This window comes from Bactrocera latifrons, unplaced genomic scaffold, assembly GCF_001853355.1.
Source record: "Bactrocera latifrons isolate USDA-ARS-PBARC rearing strain unplaced genomic scaffold, ASM185335v1 scaffold_96, whole genome shotgun sequence".
NCBI lineage: Eukaryota > Metazoa > Arthropoda > Insecta > Diptera > Tephritidae > Bactrocera > Bactrocera latifrons.
In genome coordinates, this window is record NW_017537667.1 from 1,008,927 (window position 1) to 1,031,663 (window position 22,737).

The following is a 22,737-nucleotide window of genomic DNA, read 5'->3' on the forward strand; positions in this document are numbered from 1 at the left end:
GTCTTCCATCTCTGCGCAGCTTTTTTTGTAATTTCACGTGCACAAACTCATTAAAATAATTTTGACTTAAGTATACCGCACTTTATTCGACATCAACGCGACACTTTTGCTATGTGAGTATGTATGTGTGGGYGTATGTATGTAATAAGCTAAAAGGCGCAGCAAATCTGTGCGTAATTCATGCTTAGCCCTTGGCCATGCTCGGAGATTTACAGCTGAGCTTTTGTGACTATGCTGAATGCAATTGTAATGTATATACATAAGTACATACTATATTTACAGACRTACATGTGCGTGTGTTTGTGAATATATAATTTCATAATTTTATATAATATGTAACAATGTCATTTCACTACTTTAGCGGCAAGGACTTTCGTTTTCCATTTGTTAAGGCTGAAGACCATGAGCTTAGTATTTTATAAACATTAGATTCCGTCGCTCTGTTTTACTAAAAAATCGCGTATGCGTTAAATATTTTACGAATTATTCTGAATAACTGTGCCTAAGAGAATACAGCCGATTTTACGCCGAATTTTAAAAAATCTTAAAAACCGGTTATGTGGAAGATATGTGATATTGTTGTGCGATCTTGCCGATTCCGACAAATGATCAATAGAATATTGAAAGAAGCCTACATATTAAATTTCATTATGATATCCCAAAAACTGACGAAGAAATTTTGAAAATCTCTAAAAAGCTTAGCATTAGAAATCGCTGACTCTTAGCTCAAAATAACTTCAAAAAAATAGTTCAAAATGATCCATAGAATATTTCCCAAACGAATTTTTTTCGTTTTTTGACTACCTGTAAAACGACCCGCTCTAACACATATTTATGTATATATGTATGTATACAAATCTTTTGCATTTTTTATTTTTTCATAAATATTATAATTTTGGTGAACTCTTACACTTTTAATTACCCATTTAATTAGCTAATTAACGTTTGCCAAGAAGATTAGATATTTTAAAGCGTCCTTTTAAGTTATTCCGTATGCGATGATTGCCTTTTATATTTCGAGWTTAKAGAACAAAAACAAATATTAATCACCAAAAATCGCTTTTTGGTTTTTCAAAATATTCTYCATTAAGATTTATACACTTTGTCATGCGTTTGAACCAATTTTTGATGTGCTCTTGCCACTCATATCTCCAAAACATGCATTCTGAACACATCAACTCCGTTTTCAGGTTTCGAAAAACATTGAGCTCTCATTTTATTTTTTACTTACGGGAATAAAACGAAGTCATTCGGAGCCAAGTCAGAACTATACGGAGGATAACTCATCAAATCAATCTTTTGAGTGCTCAAAAATGCAATTGCTTCAGGGGTCTTGTGAAAGCTCTCATTGTCGTGTTGATGAGTGGTTCACCTTCGATGGTTGGTATTCCTTATTTATTYAAAGACAGCTGGCACACAAATGGTTTTGGTATTTACTATACAAGACAAGTACCTTCTTTTGAGCGATTAACAAATAATCTGAGATCCAACCAAAAAAAAAATATATATATATATATTTTGCAGTCAATCGCGCAAAGCATCAATAGTTTCACGATACCATGGATAAACACAGGTGCATGATAGAGCTTCGTCGCCAAAAATTCACGTCGAAAGTGGTAAAAAAYAATCGCGTGAAAATTTTCGCCGTTTCGTTTAATTTTTTTCCGAGAAGAATATTTTAARTCACTTTAAACAACACAAATAGCGCTCTCATGGCAAAACTTTCTGTGTATGTAAATTACGATAAAGTTGTGAATTGCCGGATTGAAAAACGCGGGATGCCAAATCCCGAAATATAAAAGGYAACATATAGASCGTCTAATCAAAGTCARACCTACATTTCACGTATTTTATTATTKCCTTCAAAAGTGCCAGTGCGAMAAAGWAGTGCCCGCAGTGTCGATAATATTATTGCCGCTAGTGCATCGATTGCGGAAGACTCAAATCAGTCTCTCACATGCCGTTCTCAAGCGTTAGGCATCTCTGTGACATCGTTTTGAAGAATTTTGCGAAACGATCTTGGCCTATATTCTTACAAGATTAAATTGAGGCAAGAACTGAAGCCGCTTCACCATCTGCATGGTATTTCCTATGAGGCTACGTCAAGTCTATTGTCTATACCAACAAGCCAGCGACGATTGATGAGCTTCGTACGAATATCGGAATGTGAAATTGCAGCAGTATCGGCCGATTTATGCTTGAAAACCGTCACAACAGGATTATTATAATTCAAAATTATTAACTCTAGTACAATTTATTTACTTGAAAAATAATAACTCATTYAAGCGCCATTTTCTTTTAAATAAATCACCTTTAATATGTCACTTTTATACATTGAAGTTCGTCATTTAGATACAAGTAGGCTATGAATAACATGAATAATAACATTTTAAATGCAATTGCGTGTCGAAATAAATTATTGAAGCAACTATTTGTAAATGCTATCTTCCGTTGTACACAAAACACTAAAACTACCACTGCAATACAACAACAATTACAATTATATAAGTGTCTCGAAGTGAAATATACTGGCAAGTGCAGATAATATCCATACTTACATACATATATACATACACATGTGAGTGATATATATACATATAAACATATATGCACAAAAAAAACATATACATACACACGAGCGTGAATACATACAAACGCTTGTAGATAATGACCAGTTGGCTTGTGTTGAGGTCACMGGTTAAATTGCGGTTAAAAGCAAATATTTTGCACTTAATTGCGAAACTCATCAATTAAATAGAGTTCGATTGCGAGTAATACTCAATTATGAATGTCTAAGGGCGTTATTGATGAGCAGTTGCGTGTGCGCGCAGAGGTGGGGTAGGAGAATGGTGCGTTGATGAGCGCAAAGGAATAATAAATTAGACACTTACATATATAATAGGCAGGTGGAAGCTTTGTTTTGTGCGAAGACAATTAATGCTTTCTTAAATTACTCAATTAGAGTGAAGTTTCTTATCAATTAAATAATTTATTTTAATTTCTTCGATTTTTAGAAGCTTTGGAAAAATTCAATAACTTGACAAATAGAAAAATGTTACACCGAGGCTGCGGAAGTGCCTGAAATATTTAAGTAAGACTGAYAGTTACACTGAAAGGCAAGGAAAGTGCAGGAGAAGGAGTTGGCATTTCTGTGAGGAACTTGGCAGCATTCTGCCGCTACAACAAAAAATCAACAACAATGGCTAACCTTGAACTGCTTTTCTAGCTATTGTAAGTACATGGTCTSATAATAACTGAAAATTATTTTCAAATGAGGATTCAAGGTCAAGTCATTCGGAAGCTAGTAATTGTGCTGCAYTGATGGAAAATTCTGTCAAATTATCAGCATCCACGCAAATTTTACTACGTAAATGTTGGCTGAGTGCTTAAATATGAGTAAAATTACTATTAGCAGAATTTTAACTGAAGATTTGTGTGAAAGAAAGGTCTGTGCTCGCTTGGTAAGACAAGCGATAAAATTTTTACATGGGAGATAAAAAAAAGTAAACGAGTTTTTGATGAAAAAACCTATGTATGTTTCTCATCAACCACCCTCCATATTAGCCTGACCTAACCCCATGTGACTATTTGCTAATTCTTAAACATAAAWTGTTGACCTTTGAAATCCAAAAAASACCCAAMTTTCATCTAAAAAAAATATAAAACTCATTCCTTGGGAGTTCTTAGCTCTCAAAGTCCTTTGAGTGTCCATAATCGACTGCTACATTTCTCTGCTAATTCATAAACTGCTGATAACGGTAAAATTGTTAAGTAAATTGTCGCATTTGCTAAGTTTTTCTGCTGAGGAACTAAGCATACAATCGTTATCTCTGCTGAGGGTATTTAAGTACATATAAGTATGAATTCGAATATTKACGACGGTGTAATAGTTAGCAGCATAAAAATGTGAATGGATTAGTGAAACTACAATTCCTCAATAAAACTAAACAGTTGTACCCTACAATATAAATTATATACTTTACCGTAAGTACATATGTATACTTATGTACTTAATATATGTACTTTTATGTCCAAAATTTATATGCATGGGCCGTAGTTGYTGGAAAAGCTGAATTCGCTGGCGTATAGAGAAAATTTCCGCCACTTTATCTATGTATTTTCGCTGCTAAAGGAAAAACTGCGCAAGTCAGGGTCAAAAGCAAAAACTATAATAGCAATAAACAGACAAGAAACATAGAAATAATAAAAAAAAGAATAGCAGAAACCACAAAAAGTGAAGAGACAACAAAATGTAGGATTTTGTACTATTTATGTAAGGATATATTCGGTATATCTATGGAGGCAGATCGAAAGTTGAAAAAAATTTACAGTTGTTCGAAAATGAGTGAAAATCGACCGTCAATTAAGCAGCAATGACATGGCTTTTTAAAAAAGGCTGGCTAGAAAAAAAAATACTCGATGTTTGGGTACCATATGAATTGTCTGTGAAAAATTTAATGGACCGAATTAACATCTGCGATTCTTTGCTGAAACGATATGAAATCGAAACATTTTTGAAGCGAATGGTAAAAGGAGATGAGAAGTGGATCAAATACAATAATAATGTGAGAAAAAGATCATTGTCAAAGCGTGGTGAAGCTCAGCAAATGGTCGTAAAGCCATGATTGACACCTCGAAAGGTGTTTGGTGGGATTGGAAAGGAATCATCCACTATGAGCTGCTCCAGCCTGTAACGATTGATTCTACATTTTACTGTCAACAACTGATGATATTCAAGCAAGCAATCGAAGAAAACGGCCAGAACTGATCAACAGAAAGGGCGTCGTCTTCCATCAGGTCAACGCTAGACCACGCACAACTTTGATGACTCGGCAAAAGCTGGAATAGCTTGGCTGAGAAGTTTTGAGGCATCCATATAGCCCTGACTTTGCACCATTGGACTACTACTTATTTCGGTCAATGCAAAAATCCCTTAATGGAGTGAAGTTGGCTTCAAGAGAAGCCTGYAAAAATTACTTGTCTCAGATTTTCGCCGAGAAACCAAAAGAGTTTTACACTCATGGAACAATGTCTCTAGCGGAAAAATGGCAAAAAGTGGRCAGCCAAAATGATACATATTTGGTTCATTATAATTATAAAAAAATAAGTAGAAGTTTGAATAGAAATACGAAAAGACTTTTTCGACAACCCAATCCCCAAATCTTTATTTTAATTTCAACATATTGTAAAAAAAGTATGTAGCAATAACGCACAAAAATAATGGAAAAAAGTTTTATGCTCGATATCAAAATTGAATATCTTAAAGTTTACAAAGCTACACAAARTCTAATACTTATTGCATTAGCTTTGCCAAATAAATTTTCTCTGCCATTAAACTTATTTTCTCTGCCACTCTCTCTTGTCTTATACAACACCATCCCTTAGTGGTTGTTACTTATTCCCACACGGGCAATTTTACTGCTCTTCACTCCCACCCAAGCGCTTAGCGTAACTCACCCACTGGGCGATATATATAATATTACATATATACAATGTATAGTATATTCCACTGACAGTTGGTAGGAGTGTGACGAATTGCCATTTTGTGTATGAAGAGTAGCAAAAGAAATTATTTTCTTGTATCTTTTGTTGTTATTATTGTTATTTTGTGACTTTATATTTATTTTTATCAATATTTGAACTTTGTCTGCGATATCTACTTTTTAGCACAGTGGTGATTTCAAAGAAGGTTTAAAAAATACACTGCAAAATCAAAAGTATCTTTTATAGCCTTGTTTGTCGTTCTCAAAAATCAGCAAAGCAACGCTGATTATTTTTGTCACTGACCGTCATATTTTGTGCAAAGCAATCATAATTTCCTCCTAATTTTCATCCTGATACGCCATTAAAGTAGAAGAAGAACCATAATTTTCATAAAAAATTTCTTATGTATTGGCTTATATTATATATGTAAATTTCTACCAGCACGACATAACCTCCAAATCATGCAGCATAAACGCAGCCATTAACGAATCCGTTATGTAGCTCAATTTTCTGCTCTTATGTATACAGACACGTTGCTCTCAGCTTAATGGCGTTGGCAGATATGAAAGAAGAGGATGGCTGTAAGAAAATCCATTACAAAAGAAAGCGATAAAAACCATTTGAACCAGAGTAGGTGGGGCAGCCGCAGCTAAGGGTGTTTTCTTTCATCTACTCCAGCTGCAGCGCCATTTGAAAATATGAGCTTCAAGAGCTTTCATTCGATGCGCACGCTTCCGTTGAAGGGATGAGAGAATAGAAACATTGTCTTGAAGCATAGAAAATGGGGTGWAAGGCAATTTTAGTTTGATTTGATGATGATAATAAATATAAAAAGTAAATATATAATATTTGAGGAGAAATAATAAAAACTCGAATGAAAGCTCAACAACATGAACGCTGTGCCGAATCGGCGCATATATTCTGATTATGAATTTATGTGCCATTATGGACTTGTTATTTTCCACCATCTCTTGGTGCTCATAATTTAACATGATCCCAAACCATTAGGTAAAGTGGTAAAAGAACTCGTCCACGTGCGCTTTAGAGACAATATTTTWTGTATCAGCAAATTGGATTGTTGATTTATGAAAATGTACCGAAGGCCGMTTAACTCTCTCGGTATATTTATGATAACTAATTGGGCAGTTCGTGCGATACCCGCGTTTCACCACACCACTTAGCWGTTTTCAAACGAATATTTAGAACATAAAGTCAAAATCGTGATAAAGCAACAWTTCATGTTTCAAAAGGCCGAATATCTGGAACGCCCCAGCCTTCTCCGACAGTTAGGTCAACCTTACCGAAACGGACCTGGAAGTTTGTACGAGCAAAAARTACTTACTGAGCAGCATTCCTCAATAATATAACGGATATATTTTCTGACACAACAACAACAAAGTTACTATACCAGAAAGACTGAGTTATAAGTACCAAACAATATTTAATGAGTTTACTTTCATTAGTTTACTCTAGTAGCCCGAACTTTTTTTCTTCTTATGGTTATGAAACGTTCCTAATTTTAAAATAATTTAAAAAAGTATTCCAAACCTTTATATTTTTCGTAGTCTTCTTTAAAGTGGGTTGCAACTTTTATGTTGTAATCAACAAACGTGGACTTTGTCATCGGAAGGACATGCTTATACTCTGGACAGGGTATATTAAAAACGTCGATAATCATATAAAGTGTATATATGTATATATGTATGTAAAAATTATCAGCGCGACGAGCTGAGTCGATTAAGCCTTGTCCGCATATTAGTCCGTAAATGTATACACAAACTAGTCCCTTGATTTTAAACATTTATTTCCCATAATTAAAGTGCTCACTTGTCGAAATCTGCACTTTTGAATCACTATAGCGTATAGCTGTCATACAAGCTGAACAATCGGAATMAAAWTCTTGTATGGAAAACTTTTTTTWTTTGACTAGATATYTTYATCAACGGTGTCATCTGYGRAGAAATTGTTCAGATCACATATATATAGCATATAGCTGAAATACAAACCGGACGACCAAGGTTCTTGTAATGAAAATTTGTCTATGTGAAGAGTATTTCCACTATGGTGCAGCCGAAAGTAACGGTTGTTCTTAATTTGCAACATTTTTCGTTGATATAAATGCTGTGATTAAAAAAGTATATATACATATATTTTTCACACCTTTACAGATGCACACTTATACATAAGCAACTATGACGGCATAACTACATAATCGTTAATGCGACAAGTTTGCATGTCACTATCATTACCGCCATTATTATTGGCATTTGTTGCCGAACTGCGGCCCGTTTTGACCCTGTGTTGTTATTATTGTTGTTGTAATCGCACTGTTGCATTGCGGCATTATTGCATATACGTACGTCATACGTCACACGTAAGTCACGCAAGACACGCGCTATAGCGTGACCCAAACAACAATTGCCGCCGTAACGGACGGACATTGTCTTCAAACGCGCCCGCGCACAAACACAATCCAACAGCAGATTGATAGCTATGCCATGCTTTCGTTAATGATGCGCTCACTTTTTTGGGGGCTCTCGGCACACACACACATTCACCCTCAAAGAGAGGTGAGACACAAATTGCATATATGCAGTTATGGTATATATACCCATATGTGTCAGTAGTGTGTATGTATGTGAGTGTCAATGCAAGGCATAAACAGCTGACGGGCGCTGCTTGAGTAGTGGTGTATGCGGCGGTTGGCGGTAAAATGGAAAGTGTTGGAGTTGCAGGCAGCGCGACCAACTGACATGCATATAGGCCGCTCCGGTAGCCCTAACCTACAAAAGTAAAACAACAACAACACATATTATAACAACAAACCTAGAAAAGCGCGCACAGAGCTGTGTGTAGGAATTGTAGAGTAACGGGGTAGCGTACCGAAGACAACGGTGCTACAAATCAGGTGGTGTGGCACGTCGCGTCGCCTGTTAGCGGCTAATTTAACTAACGCACGAAAGCTTGCGAAAACTCTGACGTGTTTATAGGTTAGATGTAAGCATACATACACACATACACAATATATACATATAATATAGGCATTGCATATTGTTGCAACAACATAAACACCAATAATGGCAAATTGCCGCGCGCTGAGAGTGAAACAGCAACACAACGCCGCAATAATAACYGAAAACACGCAGACGTCTGTGCGCTGTTTCGATATTTCTCGCTTAGGCAGTCACTCATTCATTGCTGGTCTCCATTTCTTTACGAAATCGTTAACGCTTTGAACGCAAATGGCTGTGTGCGCGATCTAAATTTAGGCTCAAACCTAGCGCTATACCTGACCAGACATGACCTTGTGCGAATTTCGTAAAATACACGAAAAYGCTTTGTTGTTGTTTTGCTCGTAATTATAATTTCTTTGTGTRTATGCATGTGTTGCACATGAAAGTAAAATTAATTTCCGCGATTATGCATTGATTTTACACTCTTGCTACATTATGTTGCATGCCACATTTTGTTGCATGTGGAAATTCTACACTACTTCATACTAATGAAATGAGTATTTATTAATATTTTGTAAAAATAACAACACTTTGTGCAAAAGTGTGGCAGCATTTTATAAAAAATACGTGTTGTAAACTTGCTTTAAATGAATAGACTAACACGCTTGAAATAGTAGCGCTAATTTCAAGAAACCGGCTGAGTTCGTTCTTTTCTACTGGCTCTGTCACCTCTCGCTTACAACTGTCCTCTGTCATCCTCACTTCTCTTCTCTCCTCTTCTTCTTATTTTCGTCTCATGTTATAATTTCATTATTTTCCCATAACTTTATCTTTCTTTTCCACTCATATATTTTTAATAATATAATTTGCAAACATATCTGCTTGACAAGATGTACTTTTAAAGTTCTCCCAACCACCAGCAAGTGCCACATAAYAACCGCCATCGCCGTAATTACAAGGCATTCATTGCGGCGCTTGGCAACACTGGTTTTTCGTTGACATTGTCGCTCAGCACAAATTACTTCCGCAATCTGCTGTGATTAAAATTACTTTTATTGTTGTTGGCTTCAAGAAATTATAAGCCAAATAGCATTATAATGGTTGGAACTTCTGCAGATCCCTGGAGATCTTGATCTGTCTAACAATTATGCTTGTGGTGGGTAATCACTTTGTCTTGTTGTCTGCTTCTCGTAAAAATGAGGTATTTCATAGTGTTTTAATAATGAAATTATTTCATTTGACCTCCCGAAGATCACAGTTAGTAAAGCATATATAGTTATTATATGTTCAGGAGCACATAAATGAAGCATACATTTAGGCAGCGCAACAATTTACATTCCTGAGGATATTTGTTTAATTGCATAGTGTAACCATATATGTATCTAGTTAAAATAGCGTTGTAAACAAGATGTGTATTTACTGTTATTCTCAGTGATTTAAAGTACAGCTACAAAAATATKGATGACCATGATTTTAACTAGAAAAATCTTACACATAAGTTGACAGTGCGATTCTATTGAGTTAAGCTATTATTGATATCTCATCAACAAAATGTATACCCTCCAGAGGATATCTTAAGTTTGTAATGAAGTTAMGGTACAATTTCCAAACAAATTTTTTATATTAGATCACTATAGCATTTAGCTGTCATACAAACCGAATCAAGTTCTTGTACTGAAAACTTTTTTGTTTGACGGGATATGTTAACGAAATTTGGCATGGATCATTATCTAAGATAMTAATATAATCTCCAAAGAAATTGTTTAGATCGAACCATTAAAAMATATAGCTATCATACAAACTGAACGATGGGAATCAAGTTTTGTACGGACAACTTTTTCATTTGATGAGGTATTTTCACGAAATTTTGCATACGCCATTATCTAAGACAATAAAGTAATAAAGGAAGAAATTTTTCACGTCGGACCATTAAAGCATATGGCTGTCATACAAAGTGGACTACCGTAATCAAGCTCCTGTAAGTAACCTTTTGTATTTGATCTGTGCAAAGAACTTAACGTTTTTTCTTCTTTATTGTAAAATTGCGACAGACCAATTCTTGATTTTGGAAAAATTGTCCCTTGCTTTTAATAAAAGAAATATTTTAATATCAAATTTTTTAAATAAAAAAAAAAAGAAACTGTAGACCATAAGAATAATTCCATACCATAAATTTAAAATCTGGAACTGCGGTGCTGCTTTTCGTTTAAGCAGAAATCATTATCATCGTTTTCATTATAATTACTTTTATTGTTGKTTTGAGCAATAACCCTTAAAGCGGTTGTAAAATAGACAATATTTAGCTAAAGTTTGCTCTTATTTTGCCAACCAATACAAATTGTAGCACTATTTATGCACATTAAAGTGCGCATATAAAACACAAAGCCGAACATTTAATTCCATGGTTAATTTAAAAGCAAAAGTTGTTGGCAACACATGGAAATATTGAATGAGCCGGTCGCTGCAGTGTGGCCAAGCACCGCGAGTCATTGCCCTCGGTGTGCTGAACTAGTGTGCAATAAAAATATACGCTTACATACTAATATAAATGCATATAGATAAACAGTTATGCATATATACATACATATATATAAATAAATATATACCGTAAGTATGTATTAGCGCTTGCAAACTTGGTCCTTTTGTGTCGTCTAATGTTAAAGWGCGCCTTTTCGCGCAAACAGTAGCGTACATACATACATACATATGTATATAATATATATTTACTAAATTTTCAGTCAGTCATTCAACCATGCGCCCAACCCACGGGCGGCTAATCAAGCAGCTGGCTAACAAAACGGACTCGCAACTCTACATATACACACGAACATATGTACWTATATACTTATGTGGGAGTGTGCATGTGTGAAGCGACTCAACCTTTGCGTTCGGCCTAACCTTTTAATTGCTATTGTACGTATTAGCTTTGTAGCGCCCTGTGCATGTATCTATATATGCACAGTTATGTGTATGCATATACATACATACTTATGTGKAAGTATTTGTGTAGCTAGAATAGTAATAAACAGCTACAAACAATACCAGCACAGTCGYGTCGAGTCAATAAGGTTCTCGGTTCTCTTGAGAAAACATATGTTTTACCCCCATTCAACGGCACACACACTCACTTGTACATATGCATTTATGTATGTGTGCATGTAAATATATTAGAGTGCTTGTAATTTCTCCCAATTCGACTTGGATCTACATATTTAATTTTCTATTATGTTTTTATTTTTGTCTTTTCGTTGATTTACTACACTGCTGTCACACACTTATTTTCGTTTCTTTCACCTTTTCCCCGAATTTGTTACGATTTTACTTTGAATATTTATAACCTAATACATRATTATATTTAGTTTGAACATTTTTAGAGATAGCAGGAAACGTTAAAGACCCTATAAACAGACATCTATTGACAAAACACGAAAATAATCTTTCGACTATTCAATTTATATAGTACATTCATATATATATTATATACATATGGGCATACATATATAAACAGCATGATCTGTCTGTATAAACGCTAAATAGTCTTTTAGTTTTCAAGATATCGGGAACAATTTTTAAACACGTTTCTTTCGTACCAAGAACCTGCTCAAATGTCGGAACCGCCGCTGTAAYATATGTATAGCTGCCACACAAACTGAACGATGCAAATCCACTTCTTGTATGGAAAAAATGTTTTTTTGATAAGAAATGTTTCTTCTTCTTCTGGAATATATTAGCTACAATATCCTGATAATTATTTTAGAACTAACCATTATGGCATACACTATACATAGCTGTCATATAAACTGAACAACAAAAAAAGTCTTTGTTTGGAAAATATTTTTTTATATAAAATTACGAAAGGTATTTTATATTTATATACACAAGTTTTTACAGCGCATACATACATAGCCATACACATACAACAGCACATGACTGCCCACAAAGGAACAAGGATAACTGCAGCACACCTTTGTTTTTGTCCGCCTTTGCCGTTTATTCTAACATTTTCCAACTTTCTTACTCCCTATCTATCCCTTTTCAATTCTCTGCAATTCGCTTGTAGAGTGATTCGRGTTTATGTTAATCCGTGAACTTTATGCCACGTGTGGAACTCAATGAAAGTTCGCTTGAATAATTTATTTGTGTTTAAATGTTTTATTGTTGTCTTCAATAATATGACTCACGCTTGTTCATTGTCTGAGTATTAAATATGTATGATATAGTTGTAGATATGCTAGTAATTGGAAATTATTTAAAATAAATTATAATATTGATTCAATAATTCGTATAGGGTCGTATTCGATGCACCGGTTCTATGTTCCAACGGTCACTATGTTCGAACTCCACTCATTTCACACTATTTGGTATGATCTTCTACAACCAAAGAAGAAGTTAGCTCGCTTGAAGGCAAGTAGCTCACTAGATATCTTGTGATTGTGTACAAAAAGAACAAAAATACAGCAAACTGAGTAACGATGAATAAGTTTTCTTGAGGCTCAACCTRAATGCTGCCTCTGAAGGCGACARCAATGCGAATCAAAAGATCTCCTGGTATGTTACGGTTGCTTGCATATCTAAGGCAATGCGGTCTGCTGTAGGCATTCMACTATCGAWGCTGCAGAGGCTCGCCTGTGTCTGCGCTTGCCCAACCGCAGCACTAGAAGTAATGCTGGAGCTCATACCGCTGCATCTARAGATCAAACAGTTAGCGAAAGGAAAAACAATGTCCTCTCAATAATTGAAGACCTTAGGGGAAGACACAACACTGGCCCTTCTTCCAAAATGTGGTGTTACGAAGGTTAACTTTACAAAGAAGTTCAGAGTTACTCTCGACAGCAAGGCGGAGTGGAACTACTTCTAAGGGGCAGTACTATCTAGTGATACACTGACGGCTCGAAACACCGTAGGACATTGAAGCAGGCATTGCGGGACCGCATACCAAACTATCCATAACAAAGTAACGTTTTCCGAGTATCTTTCAAGCAGAAGCTTTTGCTATAAGTCAGTGTGCAGTAGCCAGGCGGCATTAAAGACGATCGCAGCGTATGAGGTTAATTATCTGGAGGAGAGTATAGGAAGGCTGAACCGCTTATCAGTTTGCAACCGGGTAGACATAATCTGGCTGCCGTGGCATAAAGAGGTAGACGGCAATGAGCTAGCCGATGAACTAACCCGCTTTGCGCTTTCCAGAATGATCAGGAACCAGAACCACGCATTGCAGTGGGGCAGCATGCTGCTAACAACATGTCAATCTACTTCAGCGAGAGTACAACCTTGCAAGGTTTAAGGAAATGATTAACATGGAACGAAACTCCAGAACACCTGATTCTAGATTGCCCATTTGCAAAAGCAGACTCAAGGCCCTGGGTTCCATCTACGTGGACAGGGATCACATCACCTCAGTCGCCCCCAGCAGCCTCCTGGAATTGCAGTTCGCAGTGCAAAGCCTCAATTTCAGCTATTTCTATGCCAAAAAAGAATCAATGATCTGAGCCCCTGATACTAGCAGCTACGAGCGCACTAGAGACTACAATAGTTAGCTAGGATCATGAGAACCAGAAAAAAACTAAAACTTTATAAGAATTTCATATTGGTAGTATTAAAAGAAAAATATTTGCAAAAACCTCAGACAAGAACCAAATTGTTGATTGGTTTAAAGGTATATCGGAAAATGAKATAAAAAGTAGTTGAAAGAGAAGGTTCAAACATTACTTACTGACTTTATTCATATATGTACATAATATATGTRCTCCAGGTTGATATACTGAATGAAGTTCTTATAGAAACTCTGTTTTTTAACCTGTGATGACACGCTCTTTCAAGTACCAGTATATACAGTGTATATTATACATGCTATGTACATATACATATCACAACATAAACATTCAATCAATTGATAGCAGACATTAATTCAATTAATTACATTGCTATTCAGATTAATTACATTCGAGCAAATAAATAATCAAATTGTATAAGTAATAAGAAACTCAAATTGCCAACACAAAGACACGATAAATGGCTAATGACCAGTCAAAGAGTCACAGGGTCGGTCAAAGCGGCTTTACTAGTATTCGTTTCAATATTGCAGGTCAACCCTTTCGCTGCCAACACACACACACATACACACACATTCTTGGAGGCCCAAACAAATCCTTATTGACAACTTAATAGCTCAATAGCGCTACAATAGCGGACAACGGCTGGAGAATGGCAAATGGGGGGCGTTGAAAGATTATAGCGGTGTGTAAAGTAGTGCGAGTCTCGAAAAGTTTCGCTCGGGAAGCGAAGCGWGCTGCAGCAAATTGAATGACAACTAAGTAAATGAAGTGCTTGCGAGTTGAGAGAATAATGACGCTGACAACGGCGCTGCCGACGCCGCTTTAATAAATTACGCGATCACGTGCCGTGTGGCGGCTTTGCAAATACAAACAATAAAGAAAAAAATATGTAAAAGCTCAAAAAGGTAAAAGAAAACAACTTATTGATGACACGAATGGCATTTTATTTGCAATTGTCAAATAAATATTTTGACAATTAGCGGTCAATGGTGCATGCGCTCGTCGAAGTCTACACTAGCGCAAACATAGCGGGTAAAATGATTGTTTTTGCTTTTGTTTTTGCACAGGTTTTTCCTTTCTCGGTAATTGCTGACGCACATCCTGTCGCTGTACCCCGCTGCACTTACGCTTACTGTCCGGCAAATCTACGGCACGTGGCGCCTGCGTGCCGCTTAATTTTCAAAGTCAATAAAAATTTTGGGAAGAACATTTTTAAAACACACAAAAACAAAAAAAAATGTCGCCAAACATTTCACATTCTTAGCGCTTCATTCGCTTCATTTCAGCACTCCACAACTTGCGCCCTTTTGGATCTTGACCGCTTAATGTTTCCTTAATTTACTGCAGAACTTCATTAACTTAAAACCGGAATTCATTGTAGCACATTTTCCATATTCTCTGAAGCGATCCTTTGGAATTCGCACCCACGCATGCTAACCTGCAACCCTAACCTATGCAGTTAGCATATTATGCTGCCGGCCGAATGGTAGATAGACCGACAATAGCCTAAATATTTACAATTCTGATACGATTTTAATGTGTTCGCCACGCGCCTTGCCCCTGTTTTCACTTCGCACCAGCATTGYTCTTGCCTTGTCAGTTATTCTGTGTCCTTTGTTTGTTTGCTTGTGTCGAGACGTGTGTGGTTCGGTCGCTAAGTGTTCCTGTGTCATGTGTATTATCCTCGAATAACATACTTTTCCCTCTACTTTCCCCTTTTGGTACGGGTCGTTTGTTATTTTCTATTTGGTTGTTTGTTTTCTTTGTGTTTTTTGAACTTTTATTCCTTGTCGTTGTTGTCCACTCTGGCAAAGAGTTAATGGTCCAGAACGTGTAAGTGAATGACCTCTCGTGACCAGCTGGAYAGGGGTCAGTGTTTTTGTGCTTACTGTTTGGCTAATCTGTATAAACATATTGTATGTAGATTCTATTGGGTTTCATATAAAAATATTTTAAGTTGAGAATTAGGTTAATTAGATTACAAAACTATAATTTTTGACATACTGACTTTTAAAGATTTTTGAACTGAAAAATATGTATGGTCAYTTTCGAATTGACAAGCTGAGTATGTCTGCAAAAAAAATAAAAAAGTTCAAAAATTTAATTTCGAATTTTGAGCTGTCTCTTATACACATCTAGTTTCGAATTGACAAGCTGAGTATGTCTGCAAAAAAAATAAAAAAGTTCAAAAATTTAATTTCGAATTTAGAAATTTCGAAATCAGCTGTTCACCAGCGCTTAGTGAGAGTCCAGTTTCTAAACTTGGAATCAAAATAATTTTAGTTTTAATTTCAAATAATAATAATAACTTAATTTCACATTCGAAATTTGGTAACCAAAAAAACCGTTTCAAAAACTCTCGGTTTTATTTCGATTTTCGATAAGTATATAGTTTTCCAATTTCTAAYTWAATGAATAAAATTCTGAATTTTTCMGGAAAAATATAAACACGTTAATTTTCAATACTCTCTATAAGCTAACTAAGCAGCTGGATCGTGTTCAAAGAGCGATCCTATTCGGCAACAGTAGTCCGCTAAGGACTACCCCAACAAAGCCACTTAATACCTTTCTATACATTTCACTTATAACCAGAGTTGGTTTAAGCTTGGCGCGAATTCTGCTCTTAGACTTAGGGAATCTGGGTACATGAGRGACTCCGGACATGRACATTYGGGCTTGTTGTTGTTGTAGCGRCAGAAATCTGCCGAGTTGACAGTTTTTGTTCGAATAAAAATCCGGGTCCGATCCTTTCACGTAGATCCGACTGTTGTTGGAACGGCAATGCTTCGTTTGCATTCCTTCCGACCTAGATCAATGAACCCCCCGAAACCTCAGCTGATGATTCGAGGTTTATGAAGAGAGTAGGTAATAGAGTCATTTGTCGAGAGCTCTCGGTCAAATACACTTTCAGATTTCCAGACTACTTTCCTGCCTTTCGAGCGAAGGTCGCTGTCATCAAGGCGACATACTATTTCGAAGTTCAGCTATTTCAGATAGGTATGCATGCCCTCCGACAGCCGAGCGGTTATACTGAATTAGAGCTCGTTTACTGTACGTTCACAAATGTCAAGGAGCGCATGAACTCATTAGCAAAAGCTTCAAGCTTCTTCCATATAAGATAAGTTCCGGGTGGAGCTGACTAGTTAGAATACCGTTTCTTCAGTTTTATCTATTTGGAGTCGAGTCGGTTGTTGTTGTTATGTCGGCAGAATTCTATCGAGTTGACCGTCCTTTGCGGGTAAAAATCCGGGTTCGTTCCGGTTACATAGACCCGAACTGTCTCCGGTGTCTGCTTGCATTGTGGCGTTTGACTTAACGACCAGAACTTGTGCGACTGMGAGATCCTCCTGGCCCAGAGTGAACCGTAGTAAGTCATTTGAACTACCAGCTCTCAGAAAAGTCAATCTCGGCATAATTATCGGTTTACACAAGTCAGTCTCAACACTCAATGGGTTTACATGCGGTSCTGCTAAATATTTTTTCGGACGTTCTTTGTCAAAGTTATATGGAGAAAGGCGCATTGGAATCATCTTATCACTTTCTTCTCTATTTGCCAGCTTTTGGCAGACTGATACACATTTGGAGAACCTGGCGACCTTTCTAGGATTGATATTAACCGTCTTAATAAATTTGTGGTAGGCACAAAAAGTTTSTTCAATCTGGTGATCCTTTTTAGAAGTTTATGAGTAACGCAAAAACGAATATCTCGCTAAATGATATTTATCGATTTCGAAACAATTTCTTTTTTTACTTCTGAGGACTATGAAAACTAAACGAATGAAATGTKGCGAAATTTGGGTTTTGACAAAATAGACCGCATTCTTCTATAAGAGAATCTGAAAAATACTCGATAAATTTAGAATTCKACAAGTTCGGTTAGAGAATAAATTACTTAAAATGGAGAGATGTTTTATACAATTGCCGACCAAACCTTTCAAAATACTTAAGTTGAGAATATCATTTGCTTACCTTGAAAGTAACTTTTTGTTCTTAAATAACTAACAGACAGCCTTAAAATGCTCAGTCGATCCAATTTGCTGAGAATATTCTGTTCGAATGGCAGCAGCGAGGCCAGCAAATCCAATTCGGCGTTGAGACGTTCGCGATGGCGTTTCGATGGATTACTTTTGGTGACGCCATCCTTGGGCGGTGGCTTTAAACTGCAAGCAAAATAAAGAGAGAAAGAGGGTATACATATTTTATTGAAAACAAAATTAAATCGATTACATAATCAGTTATACGAAAAAAAATCAAAACAAAAATACACAAATTATAGGCAAGTGGAGGAAAGTGGAGCTTTAAACTTTCTATTTTAATGTTTCTTCCTCAACAATGATTGAAATCGTAAATAAAATATGTGCGAAAATTTRAAAAGATATAGAAAACTTTTAAAACAAACAAGGAAATTAAAGCATTACGTAGTAAAAATATTTTTTGAGGATTTAACTATTAATATTCTAAAGGAAGAATTAGGCGGCTAACAGCTGTCCTACCAACAAATATGTAAGCAACCAAAATTAAAATTGGAAATKTTTCAACGGGAAAAGCACACATGGATGTATTTGATTCCACTTCCTTTGCGTCATTGCCCTCGATTAAACGCTTTAATGAGAATAGTATAGAGAATTGGGCTGCTTGCAGATGACGCGGACAATATGGTCAAGCGGATCAAGAGTAGTACGGTGAGGAGGAGGGTTGCAGCAAGGATGAGTAGCATATATAATTAATAATAGCATTTATTACCGTCATCGATTACGCGCCAGCGGGAAAAAAGGTCAGTCCGCCTTGACGCACGACGCAGGCGGCGCATACTTGGTGCCGAGCATGTCAAGAGTGCTGCCAAGAGCTTGTGGTTGGCTGATTGGTTCGCTACTTGTAGAGCAGCTTGTAAAGCAGGGATAAGAGCATTTTAATTTGTGTAAATCGCAGATATTGACTGAACCACCCTTGGCAGGRCACAGCTACACTACAATATTCTCAATGCGTAACTACAGAGCATAGCAAACATAAAAATAACAAGAACGCTTACAAATGATATCGCAGWGGAAACGAAATGTAGACACATAAGTCTGGGGTTAGAATCGATTAGCCATGCCCACTTGATCCCATARTTATAAATGTTGGGAGGGGAGAAGGGGTGCTATCAGTGGCATGAGCAAGCGAAAACAAAGTAGCAAAATAATAAGAAGACGCCGCTAACCAAGGAGTAGACACATGAACTGGTGAGAGAAGTTCGCAAAGAAACTGAGCAAGGCAAATAAAAATTGCTTTACAAAATATCGGGAGTTTTGTGGGTCTACGGCGAGCTGGCGCTGCTATCCGACAGTTGGCAATGAGTTTTGCAGAAAAACAATGCTTACTGTGTGAAATCAATAGACAGATAGACAGTGTGGAAGTCAGCTCTGGTACGATTCCAAAGCCGAAAGCGCGGAAAGGAAACGAAAGAAAAACTTTAATGAGGTAAAATGTGAGAAACGATAATTTCGGAGAAGTAAAACGGTTGTACGTTGTACTTACTTACATACATACGTGTATAAATAAATAAATACATACATATGTATAAGAACAGTATATGTAAGTATGTATACCGCTGTGCTTGTTTTTGTAAATTTATAAGTCAGTAAGGTAGCTTATAAATATTTTATGCTAAAGGTAATTGCGAGTATTGTTTAGTAGCAGCAATTTAATAGCCAACATATGTAATTGAAAAATTACCGCCTCAATTCTTTTTTGAAAAAGTAGAGTTCTAAATTCAGTGCCCTAGACTGGATAAAAATGTTAAAGAAAATGTCATACAAATTTGAAATTTTTGTGATTTCTGCTTTGTTACTATAAGAAGGACTGTCCAATAAATGAAATAATATTAAAAAATATTTGTCGAGTTTTGTTCGAAAGAAAAGTCATTCCTTATTTATATAATGTACAATATAATGGCGAATCGAACAAACTACTGGAGTAAATCTCATAAACTGGTATGAATTTCATAAACTGATATGAAGTATAAAATCTCTTGTTTTCTTKGATCAGATGATTGGAAGCAATTCGAAAAGGTTCCCAACTTTTTTAAAGAAACAACAYAGAAACTTCAAATATGATGGAGAATGTTTATTATCATTCCTTGRCATTGATTTTTCGAAGATTATCTCTTTGAAATGTTGGGCGCGGCTACGTTTCAGATGGTTCATGCGTTGAGTCTAATTTTCGATAACTCGTTCGATCATTTCAACTTGTAACTAGCGAATGACACGCGTGATGTTTTGCTCCAAGCCCTGAATCGGAGTGGGATTGTCCGCATTGATTATAAACTTTACATATTCCAACAGGAAAAAGTGTAAMGTTGTGATATCATACGATATATTTGGCCAATCGACCGCTCTTAAACGTGAAATTATCTGCTCACCGAAGTGTTATCTCAATAAATCCATTGATTGATGCCATTTTTTTGAAATAAGCCTCATCACTGAACAAAATTCAGCTCGAAAAAATCGGATATCCTTGAAACTTTTCTAGAACCCATAGAGCGAAACGATGTCGCTTGGGAAGGTCGAGCGGCTTCCGTYCATGCACAAGCTGTATTTTATACGCTTTTAATATAAGATCTCGATGCGCCAAGTCGTTACATACGTCAGTCTGAGTTGCTGCAAACGGCGCCGAATCAACTCTCCACGGTCTTCGTGTACACTCTCAGCTATAGTTCCTATATTTTCTTCTGCTTGAACGATTTGTGTACTTTTTTTTAAACGTAAGTCTTTCAATGATGAAATGCCAAACAATTCTGAACAATAATATTATGACAGCTTGGCACKACTCACGCGTGATCTRCCAAAAAATRACTATTGAAAAAGTACCMCTACTTGGATCACCCGTTACTTTTTTAAATGGMTTTACTATAAGGATATAATTCATAGAGTTATTCAACTAAAATATTTACTCCAAAAGTGTTCTTAACTTTTCAATGATTACCTTACAATTAGGACGGTAGGCAGAGCATACCAAGGGAAATGATGCATGTTGGAATGCGATTGTGATATTCATACATATGTATGTAGGATATGTATATACTACATATCAGCAGAGATTTCGAACCACCATACACTCCACATGTGCACACACACATACACCCATAATAGAGTAAGTAAAAAATTGAAAAATTGTATTGAAGAAAGTAGCAAATCAATGCAATTTATTTAATTAAATGAAAAAACGTGATCAAATGAAAATTAATASCATTGCAGCAAGATCGACAATAATTTTACAGTTCGGAAAGAAACCAATTCGTAGAATTACTGTATTTGCGCCACAAAGTCATAAAGGTTAAAACAAATGCAAAATTGATACTTRGTTGCCACTAAAGTGAGGTAAAAGACAATAATTGCCAAATGAATGGGCGAAAGACGAGATTAGATAATTTCAGTGCAGAGGAAAGACAGAAGAGCTGGGAATGCTAATGCACGCACACACGCATACAGACACTTGTATGAAAGCAATAATAATAAGATAAGCCGAGCAAAAGTGAAGTTAAATGGTAATTGTGGGTTATCAGCTGTTGGAGAGTCGGTAAACCGTTAGCTAATTGAGAAAACTCATTGTGTGCCAAATGAAGCCGGTWGTTGTGATGAGATTCACAGAGAGAATGTAAGGCTTGAGATTTGATTTACTTTACGTTCCATAATTTAAAAAGCCGTTTCTTATTGCAATATTCTTCAGACAACAATGGATAACCCTTAAATAAGGTTAGSTCGTCTTAGAGACTTATTTTCAAAGATTCCATACCTAAAAACTAGTAATGAAGCTGTAGCAACACTCGAGTATCCGTTACCGTGGACTCGAATTAAATCTGGTTAACATAAATATTGGGTAAATATTCAATATTTTATATGTATGTACATAATATTTATGGACTTACGAAAGTTTAGTTCAGTATCTAAACAGATCGTACGGTAACTCGGATTCTATTTATCAAGTATGGAGAATGGATATTCACTATGCGCCATATCTTTGAAAAAACCCGTGCAAAGAGAATTGACACACACCACAGCTTCGTCGATTTCAMAGCTGCTTTTGACTRCATGAAAAGGAGCTGGCTTTATAGTGATATGTCTAAATTTGATATCGCCTCAAAACGAATATGGCTGTGTAAACTRRTATAGACCAAGAYCAAAAGCGATTCGATACAAAACGAAGTTTTAGACAAGGCGAGCCTCTATCTGCGACTTCTTCAATCTACTGCTGGAGAAAAAAATTCGAACTGCAGAGCTGAATCGAGAAGGCACAATCTTTTATAAGAGTGTACAGCTGCTGTCTTATGCTGATAATATTGATATCAATGGCCTCATCATCCGCGCCGTTAGTTCTGCTTTCTCCAGACTGGATAAGAAAACGAAGCAAATGGGTCTGGTAGTGAACGAGGGACGACGAAGTATCTCTCRTCATCAAACAGTCGTCGCACTCGCGACTTGGCTCCCATGTCACTATTGACAATCATAACTTAGAAATCGTAGATAATTTCGTTTATCTTAGAACCAATATTAACACCGTCGATCTTCAACGAAGAATAGCTCTTCCCAACAGATGCTACATCGGACTGAGTAGACAATTGAGAGGACAAGTCCTCTCTCAACGAACAAAGACAAAATTCTACAAGTCACTGATCATTCCCGCCCTGCTATTTAGTGCAGAAACATGGACGATGACAAGAACTGATGAGTAGACGTGTACGAGATGTACATATGACGACATTGACA

The 22,737-nt window shown here is 36.3% G+C and overlaps 1 protein-coding gene across 2 annotated transcripts in view; it reads right to left on the reverse strand.

The window, feature by feature from the left end:
* Positions 1-22,737, reverse strand: part of LOC108977863 — a 99,066-nt gene that overhangs the window by 37,000 nt on the left and 39,329 nt on the right. For both annotated transcript variants that reach the window (XM_018947820.1, XM_018947819.1), the window contains exon 2: positions 17,963-18,153. In XM_018947820.1, the coding sequence (XP_018803365.1) occupies positions 17,963-18,153 (191 nt within the window). The remainder of the gene's footprint in view (positions 1-17,962; positions 18,154-22,737) is intronic.